We start from the raw sequence: 12,185 nt of genomic DNA, 5'->3' as shown, positions 1-12,185 counted from the left end.
CCCTATAGTCCTTGGGGGAAAAAAACATAACATTTCTATTCTTAACACTTTAATGCTGCATGAATCATTTTTGATACAGTTTCTAAATCCTTTTGCATTATTTTATGGTAAAAACAACTTGTACACAATCTGACGGTGTTGTGAACAGGTCATGTGATCAGGTCCCGCTGATGAGATCATAGATCCAAGAATAATATCTACTAATATCGACTTCACAGAAGTAGAAGCATCTTTCTCATAAGGATCATCGGGAAAAGTTTCTCCACCTGCTTACTAGTTGGTCAACCTGAACATGATTTTTAACTAACCAGGTATTTTAACATAAATTGTTTATATATAACGTTACTTCAATACTGCGAGGGCAGAGATGATCGGAGCTTCTGTCAGCTTCACTTCACAGTATCCCTATATCAGGTGTGCATAATTATTAGGCAACTTCCATTCCTTTGGCAAAATGGGTCAGAAGAGAGATTTGACGGACTCTGAAAAGTCAAAAATAGTGAGATGTCTTGCAGAGGGATGCAGCACTCTTAAAATTGCCAAGCTTTTGAGGCGTGATCATCGAACAATCAAGCGTTTCATTCAGAATAGTCAACAGGGTCGCAAGAAGTGTGTTGAAAAAAACAAGGCGCAAAATAATTGCCCATGAACTGAGGAAAATCAAGCGTGAAGCTGCCAAGATGCCATTGGCCACCAGTTTTGCCATATTTCAGAGCTGCAACATCACTGGAGTGCCAAGAAGCACAAGGTGTGCAATACTCAGGGACATGGCCAAGGTAAGGAAGGCTGAAAAACGACCACCACTGAACAAGACACACAAGATAAAACGTCAAGCCTGGGCCAAGAAATATGATAAGACTGATTTTTCTAAGGTTTAATGGACTGATGAAATGAGAGTGAGTCTTGATGGGCCAGATGGATGGGCCAGTGGCTGGATCAGTACAGGGCAGAGAGCTCCACTCCGACTCAGACGCCAGCAAGGTGGAGGTGGGGTACTGGTATGGGCTGGTATCATCAAAGATGAGCTTGTGGGACCTTTTCGGGTTGAGGATGGAGTCAAGCTCAACTCCCAGTCCTACTGCCAGTTTCTGGAAGACACCTTCTTCAAGCAGTGGTAAAGGAAGAAGTCAGCATCGTTCAAGAAAAACATGATTTTCATGCAGGAGAATGCTCCATCACACGCATCCAAGTACTCCACTGCGTGGCTGGCCAGAAAAGGTCTAAAAGAAGGGAAAAAAATGACATGGCCTCCTGGTTCACCTGATCTTAACCCCATAGAGAACCTGTGGTCCCTCATCAAATGTGAGATCTACAGGGAGGGAAAACAGTACACCTCTCTGAACAGTGTCTGGGGGGCTGTGGTTGCTGCTGCATGCAACGTTGATCATGAACAGATCAAGACACTGACAGAATCTATGGATGGCAGGCTTTTGAGTGTCCTCGCAAAGAAAGGTGGTTATACTGGTCACTGATTTGTTTTTGTTTTGTTTTTGAATGCCAGAAATGTATATTTGTAAATTTTGAGTTGTTATATTGGTTTCCGTGGTGAAAATAAATAAGTGAAATGGGTATATATTTGGTTTTTGTTAAGTTGCCTAATAATTATGCACAGTAATAGTCACCTGCACACACAGATATCCTCCTAAGATACTAAAACTAAAAAAGCCCCACTCCAGCTTCCAAAAATATTCAGCTTTGATATTTATGAGTCTTTTGTTTTCATTGCGAACATAGTTGTTGTTCTATAATAAAATTAATCCTCAAAAATACAACTTGCCTAATAATTCTGCACACCCTGTAGTAAAAGCAATAAAAAACTCTTTTCCAATGATGGCTGCCGCCACTCTCCTATAAAAAATTATATTTCAAAGCTAAGTGGATCAACTTTTGAGTCCTGAAATTAATTTGGAAAAATAATGCAATATTTCTGAGCTACTTAAATAAATTACAAACAAAAACAACAGAACTTTGTCACAAACTGGAACATAAATGTATAAGTTTTCCCTTCTTTTGGAGAAACGCTTCTGGAAAAATAGCTTATTTTTCAGTTTAATTTGTTTGTCTTTTTCTACCAGAAACCTCTTGTAAATATGATCCCACACTGTCTAAAAAGTTTTATTGTTTGCTGTATCATCCATTAACAGATCTTGACCTTTTCTCCATTAGGCCATGAGGAGGCGCTGTCTCGCTTCACACTGAAGAAGCTGCTCCTGCTGGTCTGTTTCCTGGACAAAGCCAAAGGATCCCGTCTGATTGAACATGACCCTTGTCTGTTCTGTGTGGATGCAGAGTTCAAGGTACACCGACTCCTCTTTATTCCCATAAACCAAATCCATAAAGAACCGTTGTGTATTTATGTGTCTGTGCCATCACACTGTTAATCAAATGTTTCTAGTCACATGAAAGCTGATGTATATGAATCCCAGTTCATCACTTTGTCTTGTGTCGGGTTGCAAACATGAGATACGCCAAATATATTAGTAGTAGTTACACCACTCTAAAGAACCAGTAAACTGTTTGAATTGCAAAGGAAGCAGGATTCATTGAACCTAACAGGATTCAGGCTTTTTTATTTTATTTTTTAATTTAATTTTATTTTATCATGCATTGTGATTCTGGGCTGCACGGTGGTGTGGTGGTTAGCCTCACAGCAAGAGCGTTGCCGGTTCAAGCCTCGGCTGGGGGAGGTTTGAACCTGGGGGCGGTGGCCTTTCTGTGTGGAGTTTGCATGTTCTCCCTGTGTATGCATGGGCTCTCTCCGGGTTCTCCGGCTTTCTCCCACTGTCCAAAGACATGCATGTTAGGTAAATTGGTTATTCTAAATTCTCCCTAGGAGTGAGTGTGTGTGTGTGTGAATGGTTGTTTGTCCATATCTGTGTTGGACTAAGTGGTTAAGATAATGAATGCTTATGATTGTCTTATAGGCAACTAGAGACCTGCTGCTGGCCTTCTCAAGAGACTTCCTGAGCGGAGAGGGGATCCTGCCCCGGCACCTCGCCTACCTCGGGCTACCGGTTTCCCACGTTCAGACGCCCCTCGACGAGTTTGACTTTGCTGTGAAGAATTTAGCCGTTGACCTAAAATGTGGCATTCGTCTTGTGTGAGTGAGATGTCCTGAATTTTAATGCTCTGCCCTGATCCCAGATCCCAGCTGTCAGAGGGCTCAGTTACATTCCCTGTAGCTGATAGCTAAACAAAAAAAGCTAAAACATTTCATTTAAAAAGTAGGTTCATCGCTGACAGACAAGATTCACTAAAGCAATCAGAAAAATCAGAATTATTTAAGAATTGTTCATAAAAGTCCAGCAACGTCATTCCAGATTTTTTTTAATACTACATTCTTTTTTTTTTTAACACTTAATGTGTTATTAAATTGACAGATGCATCACTTTACCTGCTCTTCAATCTGCATTGGCCATTAAAAAACTCACATAGGTTGACAACCTGTCTCAAGCAGTGTTTTTGTAAGCACATCTAGTTTAAGTCCAACGTTAACTCACCTGTAAATCTGACCATTGTGTTCACAATCTGCTCAGTTTAACTTTCTGCCGTGCTGGCCTTTTAGTTTTTATCTAAACACGCTATTCTGCAAAAACACAGAAAAGCTAAAAAAAAGATGCTAATTTGACTGAGTAGATTTAAATAAGGAGCGCAAGTAAGGATTCCTTTTAAACACCATGTAATAATGATGATGATGATTTTTTTTTTCTTGTCATATGGTGTTGCTTCCAGGCGTGTGATGGAGCTGCTTGTTCAGGACTGGAGTTTTTCAGCGAAGCTCCGTCTGCCCGCCATCAGCCGCCTGCAGAAGGTGCACAATGTCGACGTTGCCCTGCAGGTGCTTAAAGGCAAAGGGGTGGACCTTAAAGATGAACGCGGTAACTACGACACACAGACTCCTCCATCTTTAGTCTTCTGAAATTGCATCTTCTTTTCACAATCTTATGAACAGCGACACACTAACAGAATTTTTCCTGGATTTTTTTCAGAATTTAATTAAACTGATGTTATTAAATAAGATTTATGATCTCCGTTTATGTTTTTAGGCTCCATTATTGATTCAAGAGACATTGTTGATGGACACCGAGAGAAAACGCTGAGCCTCTTGTGGAAAATCATCTTTGCATTCCACGTATGCATCTTGTTTATGTTTTCGATTATTTAGAGTTATAATGATCCTTTTGTTGTGAGTTTCCTGTGTTGTTGATTCACACCCTTTTATTCATTAATGTGCGAAGGTGGAGGTGATTCTGGACGAGGATCAGCTCAGGGAGGAGATCGGCTTCCTGAGGAGGACTCTGAGGACCAAACGCAGGCTAGCCTCCTTGAGAGCCGACCTGGGAATTCAGCCGAGTCCTGCAAAGTTCAGGGTGCCTTACGAACACATGAGCACCAAGATTACTCTGCTGATGGACTGGGTCCGCGCTGTCTGTGACTTCTACAACCTGAAGGTGACCTTTTTATCTTCACTCACAGTTTCAGGTGTTAACATAGATATATACAACATGACCCCTTCACTGCTGGAACAGTACTTGAAATCAGTTGTCTGTACAGGTGGAGAACTTCACTGTGGCGTTCTCAGATGGTCGCGTGCTCTGCTACCTTATCCACCACTATCACCCCAGCCTCCTACCAGCAGCGTCTGTCAGTCACGGCACCACCCAGACTGTCGAGTGCTCGCCCAGAGGCCGCCTGGAGCTCAGCTGTTCAGCCAGCGACTCTGACAGCTCCTTTGACTCCTTTCCGACAGGCCAGAATGGTACATGTCCCCTGTGCTGCGAGCTCAGTGCAGCCGTCACACAAAACACCTGCTTGGGATTTTTGCCTGTTTCAACTAGACTTTAAAAGTGTTAGGGAGAGTAGAAATACATTTGCAAATCAGACTTTACCTGGTAGAGATTAAAGTAACATGACTCAGCAAGTTTTTGATGTGGTCGGTCTTCCCAGATATGATGCATCTCAGAGATCTCCAACTCTGATCTTTGACAGCGACAGTGCTGAAGGTTTGAGACGTTTCCCTGCTGCATCATCCCTGATTCAGATTAATGGGCTATAAATAGGCTTGTCCAGAACTTAACAAGCTGTTGGGGAGACTTGTTTTATTTGGATCAGATGTGATGCTGCAGGGAAACATCTAAAACCTGCAGAGTGACTCTTGAGGACCAGAGTTGGAAATCCCTGCCGCGGACAATCCTGGATGTTATAGCAAACTCTTCAGTAATTACCTGTAATTACTGAAGAATTTCTTCAGTTTTCCTCCTGTGTATATTCACATATTTGCAGTGTTGTGTTTTCCTCTTTGAGGCATGTTACTGGTTGGAACGAATTTTAATTTTAATTAATAACCTAGTCTAAAACACCACCCTCTGATGGTGTCACACAACCTTGTTCTTTCACTTCACAGTAGTAGATGATTCCTTTTTCTTATTTTAAAGACATTTGTGGTGCATCAGGCAAAACTTTGTCGTTCACTCTGTAATAAAAAGAGACAAAGAATTCATGTTAATTAAAGTAGATGCTTTTATGATCATTTCTACTCGGAGGTAATAGATAATATTTTGCTGATTCATTTAATTTCTTGAATATAACAGATAGCCATAGTGGTTCAGTTTCAGAAAAAGGCTGAGCAATACCATAGCTTGAAAATTTATATTTTATTTATTCTAAGAATAATTTTAATAAACTATACAGACAACATCTGAGCTGATAACAGTTTCTGTGTGATTCAACAGGCCCAAATTCTCCATCAGTGGAGTTTAAGGAGCTGCTGGAGAATGAGAAAAACAACTTCAGGTTGGTTAACAGTGCTGTGGCCTTTCTTGGGGGAGTTCCAGCCATGATTAACCCAGCCGACATGTCCAACACCATCCCGAACGAGAAAGTAAGATCAGGCGGGAGGTTTTCTTCAAACCTCTGCTGCACACAGATTATTGTCAACAAAATGCAGGAAAAGCAAAAACATTTTTACTATACAATTTTCCTATTTGGTCAAAAACTGTTTTATTTATTGGATCATATGTAAATGAGTCATATGTACAATGATACAGTTGCTTTATTTTTCTGGCACAGTTAAAAAATCTCTTTATACTGTGACATTTGCTTCTAAGAAACATGTACTAGTTTAATCCTGTATCTAATAGAGATCCAGATATTTGCTTCCAATCTAGTTTTATAGAAGCAAAATGTGGAATGAAAAATAATTTCTGAACCACCCAATAGAACAGTCTAATGTTTAAGATTAAAAGTCCATACCTGTGCAAGAATATTCATACTTACCTGTAAGACATGATAGAAAAGCCTTTGTAAAGACCAAAGTGAAATTCTTCATCCAGGTGGATTTATTTGCAGGTGGTGATGTCCTACCTGTCTTTCCTCTGTGCTCGTCTGCTGGACCTGCGGAACGAAACCAGAGCAGCCCGGGTCATACAAGGCGCCTGGAGGAAATACAGACTACAGAAAGATCTGCAGCTCTACGAGGTTTAGTGGTTTTTCTTTTCCTTTATATTCATACATGAAAACAGAATTTAGATCACCCTGTGTGGTACCAGCAGTAACCCTGATCGTTGAGACGGCGCCTCTGGGTTGGAGGGTTAAATCCGAGTTCCAGCCAAACTCCAGCTGTTACAGCTGTGTGTCGGTTATGTTTTACATATCTTTCACTGACCCTGCTCGTCGTCTTACACTAGAATCAGCAAAAGTTGATCACATTGTGTTTGACATTTTTCATTTAATTTATTTACACATTTAACCTTTTGTTCAAAGATTTTGATGAATTATTTTATACTTTAATAAATGATTTTGTATCGATCTTATGATATGCAACTTTTCTAATTTGACTCTTGTATTCAGCAGTTGAATTGCAAACTAGCTTTATTTGGTTTGTTTTAATTGTATCTGTAGGATTTGGACACAAATCATGTAGCTCAAACAGGCAACCATTAATATTTTAATATATTTATACATAAGCTGGTTAAAAATACTGTATGTGAAAGACAGTTTTGTCAAACGCATCTTTGTAGTGTCTTTCAGCTCATTATTCAGCGCTTCCCTACAACTTATCACTGTCAGTACTCTGTTAGTGTCAATATGAAGTTGAATTTGGTGTGAACTGCAATAACTCAGTGGTCAACAAACGTAGTCACTCAAACTGAACTTTTCAAAGAAATGAGTGGATTAAAAAATGTATATATTTAAAATCCAGTCATTTCTACTGGTGGAGATGCTTGAGGCCAAAAAGGAGCCTGAATACTGGATAGAAATGCTGCTTTATAATAACAACAGTGTTGCTGCAACTGCTTGGTGTATAAAGATACAATATTTCATCAGTTATGCAACTTTTCTGCACTCTTAATTTCACACCAAAGATTTAGTCCTGAACTTTAAACCCTTCTGTTGCCCAGATGTTACAAATCAGTCAAAGTTAGTGAAGCCTGTTTACCTTTTCTTGTGGGAAGTGATTGGGGAGGAGGAAGTTGGAAAAGGGGTAATAATTGGTTTGTTTTTTATTGGTTTTAGGAAAGAAACAAGGCTGCTGTAAAAATTCAGGTTGTGGTAAGAAGTTTCCTTCAGAAGCGTCGAGTCAAGAGGCAGAATCGAGCTGCTGTTCTCATCCAGTCAGTCTGGAGGGGGTATGTAGCTCGCAACAGGCTGAGGCTGAAGAAACAGGCTGAACTCTGGGCAATGCAGCACCGAGCCGCGACTCTCATCCAGGTAGGTGTTTGTGCAAATGCAACTGAAAATGTGTAAATCTCAGTTTTAAGAGTTTAACCAGGGATACATTATTATTCATGATTAAAAAATTATATTCTGCCTAGTTAACATTTGCGATTTGTCTCTTCTCTGTACAGGCTCAGTGGAGGATGTTTTCTGCCTTGAGGGCCTACCAACGCCTGAGATATTACACAATTGTAATTCAAGCGCAGTGGCGAATGCGGCGGGCAGCTGCTGCCTATGGGAAAATTTACTGGGCGGCCAGGGTCATTCAGAAGTATTCACGAGCTTGGATTTTGTCACGACGAGACCGGGGAGTATTTCTCCGTCTTAGGACCGCTGTGGTGAAACTACAGAGAGCATACAGAAGCTGGAAAGTTCGGAAAACACAAAAGGAAAATTGTGCTGCTCAACGAATCCAAGCTGCGTTTAAGAGATGGTACAAGAAGAAAAGGGCAGAAAAATATGATGCTGCTGTAAGAATTCAGTCTTGGTGCAGGATGCAGCTGTGTTTCCATCAATACAGAAAGCTGAAGAGAAGCGCTGTGCTCATTCAGGCTCGGTACAGAGGCCATACACAACGGCGTCGTTTTCAGATGTTGAAGCTGCAGCATCGCTCTGCTGTTGTCATCCAAAGTGCCTTCAGAGGGTATAATGTCAGAAAACTGGAGCTAAAGAGGAAATGTGCTACAATCACAATCCAGCGCTGGTTCAGGGCCTCTGTGGCAAGAAACATGGAAAGAAACAAGTTTGTGAGAATGAGATGTGCAGCTGTTACCATACAGGCGGCTTATCGTGGAAAAGTGGCAAGAGAGATACTAAAAAAGCAACACAAGGCGGCGACAGCGATCCAGGCAGATTTTAGGAAATATGCTGCCCAAAAGAAGTTTCTTGTCTTGAAGAAAGCTGCAGCTGTAATACAGCAAAAGTATAGAGCTGCAGTTTTGGCTCGCAAGGCAAAGAGGGAGTTTGATGCTGTCAGGAAGGCTGCACTCGTTATACAAGCCAACTGGAGAGGCAGAGCTGACAGGAAGAGAATAGAGATGTGGCATCGGTCTGCCACACTGATACAGACCTGCTACCGTCGGCACAAAGTACAAGCAGAGTACAGATCCCAGAAGGCAGCAGCTGTAGTCATTCAACATCATTTCAGAGCCTTTGCAGCTGGAAAGGAGATGCGGAGGGTGTACTTGCAGAAAAAAGCTGCATGTGTTGCACTCCAAGCTGGATTCAGAGGCATGAGAGTTAGAACAGAGCTGAGGAAAAAGCACAAGGCTGCTACTTCCATTCAGTCTGTGGTCAGGATGTTTTTATGTAGGAAACAATATTTTCTCCTCCAGAGTGCAACAATTATCACCCAGTGCCGATACAGAGCTCTCCTCCTCTGCAGGGCCCAGCAAAAGGAGTTCAGGGAGCTAAAACAGGCCACCATAAAGATACAAGCCATCTTCAGGGGATTTAGAGTAAGGCGAGATCTGAAGAAGAGGCACAACGCTGCCAGAGCAATCCAAGCTCAGTTCAGGATGCACAGAATTCGTATAGCTTACTTGGCCACAAAGTGTGCTGCCATTATTATTCAGCAACGCTACAAGGCTAAAATAGTCAGAGATGAACAGGTGCAGAGGTATAGAGCAATGAAATCTGCAGCTGTGGTCATCCAGGCAGCGTATCGTGGGCATAAGGACAGGAGGAGGGTTGCAGACATGCACGAAGCAGCTACAGTCATTCAGAGAAGGTTTCTCACTATCCAAGCTAGAAAGCAGTTCCTAGCGATCAAGGCAGCAGCTTTGGTCTGTCAGCGGAGGTACAGAGCAGTGACCCTGGCAAGATCATGCCATGCGAACTATCTGTCAAAGCGCACAGCAGTCGTTTGTCTGCAGGCTGCCTACAGAGGCTACTCAGTAAGAAAGCAGCAGCATATCAGGCACACGGCAGCTGCAACTATTCAGTCTCACTTCAGAAAGTATCTGCAGAGAAACAACTACAAGAGACTGCAGTGGGCTTGTAGTGTATCGCAAGCACGCTACAGAGCTAATAGAAAAATGAGAGCAGAAGTGCACACTCTGAATGCTAAAAGAAAGGCTGCTGTGGTCATACAAGTAGCCTTCCGTCAGATGAAATCAAGACAACTGATCAAACAACGGCATCAGGCTGCCGTCATTATCCAGAGAGCTTACAGAGCCCACCGTGAACACATACTCTACCTTACTTTGAAGTCGGCTGTTCTTAAAGTTCAGCACAGGTATCGGGCTAATGTGGCAACAAAGAAACAAAGGAAACAGTATGAACAAACCCAACGAGCAGCAGTCATTCTTCAGGCTGCATACAGAGGACAGCAGGTGAGAAAGGAGGTTGCTCGGTGGCATCAGGCTGCTACTGTGATCCAGTCTGCATTCAAAAAGCACAGAGAGGAAGTCAAGTTTCAGGCAATGCGCCTGTCTGCCATCATCATCCAGAGACGCTATCGAGCTCTTCTCCTTCAGAGACAAGCGAGAGGAAGCTTCCTGAAAAAGAGGCGATCTGCTGTTGTTCTGCAGGCAGCTTTCAGAGGTCATCGTGTAAGGACTGAAATTGTAAATATGAACAGGGCAGCTACCGTGCTCCAAGCTAACTTTAAGAGGCGTAAGCAGCAGCTGGCCTTTAGGAGACAGTGCTGGGCAGCATGTGTCCTACAGCAGAGGTTTAGAGCCCAGAAACAGAAACATCTTGAGGTGAAACATTATCAGGAGGTCAGAGAAGCGGCCATTGTTCTGCAGGCGGCATATCGAGGAATGAAATGCAGACAAATGATCGAAGAAAAGCATCATGCTGCCAGCGTTATCCAGAGAGCTTACAGAGCCCACTGTGAACACAGGAAGTATCTCACTCTGAAATCGGCCGTCCTGACCCTTCAGAGAAGATATCAGGCCACTCTGAAAGCAAAGAAACAAATGCAACAATACAGAATGATGCGTGATGCTGCTGTTGTCCTTCAGGCTGCATACAGAGGTCAGCAGGTGAGAAAGGAGGTTTCTCGGTGGCATCAGGCTGCTACTGTGATCCAGTCTGCATTCAGAAAGCACAGAGAGGAAGTCAAGTTTCAGGCTATGCGCCTGTCTGCCATCATCATCCAGAGACGCTATCGAGCTCTTCTTCTTCAGAGACAAGCGAGAGGAAGCCTCCTGAAAAAGAGGCGATCTGCTGTTGTTCTGCAGGCAGCTTTCAGAGGTCATCGTGTAAGGACTGAAATTGCAAATATGAACAGGGCAGCTACCGTGCTCCAAGCTAACTTTAAGAGGCGTAAGCAGCAGCTGGCCTTTAGGAGACAGTGCTGGGCAGCATGTGTCCTACAGCAGAGGTTTAGAGCCCAGAAACAGAAACATCTTGAGGTGAAACATTATCAGGAGGTCAGAGAAGCGGCCATTGTTCTGCAGGCGGCATATCGAGGAATGAAATGCAGACAAATAATTGAAGAAAAACATCAGGCTGCCAGCGTTATCCAGAGAGCTTACAGAGCCCACTGTGAACACAGGAAGTATCTCACTCTGAAATCGGCCGTCCTGACCCTTCAGAGAAGATATCAGGCCACTCTGAAAGCATCTAAACAAATGCAACAATACAGAATGATGCGTGATGCTGCTGTTGTCCTTCAGGCTGCATACAGAGGTCAGCAGGTGAGAAAGGAGGTTGCTCGGTGGCATCAGGCTGCTACTGTGATCCAGTCTGCATTCAGAAAGCACAGAGAGGAAGTCAAGTTTCAGGCTATGCGCCTGTCTGCCATCATCATCCAGAGACGCTATCGAGCTCTTCTCCTTCAGAGACAAGCGAGAGGAAGCTTCCTGAAAAAGAAGCGATCTGCTGTTGTTCTGCAGGCAGCTTTCAGAGGTCATCGTGTAAGGACTGAAATTGTAAATATGAACAGGGCAGCTACCGTGCTCCAAGCTAACTTTAAGAGGCGTAAGCAGCAGCTGGCCTTCAGGAGACAGTGCTGGGCAGCATGTGTCCTACAGCAGAGGTTTAGAGCCCAGAAACAGAAACATCTTGAGGTGAAACATTATCAGGAGGTCAGAGAAGCGGCCATTGTTTTGCAGGCGGCATATCGAGGAATGAAATGCAGACAAATAATCGAAGAAAAGCATCAGGCTGCCAGCGTTATCCAGAGAGCTTACAGAGCCCACTGTGAACACAGGAAGTATCTCACTCTGAAATCGGCCGTCCTGACCCTTCAGAGAAGATATCAGGCCACTCTGAAAGCAACTAAACAAATGCAACAATACAGAATGATGCGTGATGCTGCTGTTGTCCTTCAGGCTGCATACAGAGGTCAGCAGGTGAGAAAGGAGGTTGCTCGGTGGCATCAGGCTGCTACTGTGATCCAGTCTGCATTCAGAAAGCACAGAGAGGAAGTCAAGTTTCAGGCTATGCGCCTGTCTGCCATCATCATCCAGAGACGCTATCGAGCTCTTCTTCTTCAGAGACAAGCGAGAGGAAGCTTC

At 43.1% G+C, this 12,185-nt stretch overlaps 1 protein-coding gene across 2 annotated transcripts in view; it reads left to right on the top strand.

The window, feature by feature from the left end:
• aspm (assembly factor for spindle microtubules) overlaps positions 1-12,185 on the top strand; it is a 28,859-nt gene that overhangs the window by 6,295 nt on the left and 10,379 nt on the right. The window contains exons 10-20 of one of the 2 annotated variants that reach the window (XM_042006973.1): positions 2,167-2,297; positions 2,925-3,100; positions 3,733-3,878; positions 4,047-4,132; positions 4,239-4,451; positions 4,555-4,759; positions 5,733-5,881; positions 6,349-6,477; positions 7,516-7,710; positions 7,848-10,028; positions 10,686-12,185. The exon at positions 10,686-12,185 is cut by the window's right edge and continues 1,161 nt beyond it. In XM_042006973.1, the coding sequence (XP_041862907.1) occupies positions 2,167-2,297; positions 2,925-3,100; positions 3,733-3,878; positions 4,047-4,132; positions 4,239-4,451; positions 4,555-4,759; positions 5,733-5,881; positions 6,349-6,477; positions 7,516-7,710; positions 7,848-10,028; positions 10,686-12,185 (5,111 nt within the window). Of the gene's footprint in view, positions 1-2,166; positions 2,298-2,924; positions 3,101-3,732; positions 3,879-4,046; positions 4,133-4,238; positions 4,452-4,554; positions 4,760-5,732; positions 5,882-6,348; positions 6,478-7,515; positions 7,711-7,847 lie in introns of both variants that reach the window. The other variant, XM_042006972.1, reaches the window with a different exon arrangement.

This window comes from Melanotaenia boesemani, chromosome 14 (assembly GCF_017639745.1).
Source record: "Melanotaenia boesemani isolate fMelBoe1 chromosome 14, fMelBoe1.pri, whole genome shotgun sequence".
Lineage (NCBI taxonomy): Eukaryota > Metazoa > Chordata > Actinopteri > Atheriniformes > Melanotaeniidae > Melanotaenia > Melanotaenia boesemani.
The sequence above is the reverse complement of the archived record's forward strand: the minus strand, read 5'-3'. Positions and strand labels throughout refer to the sequence as shown.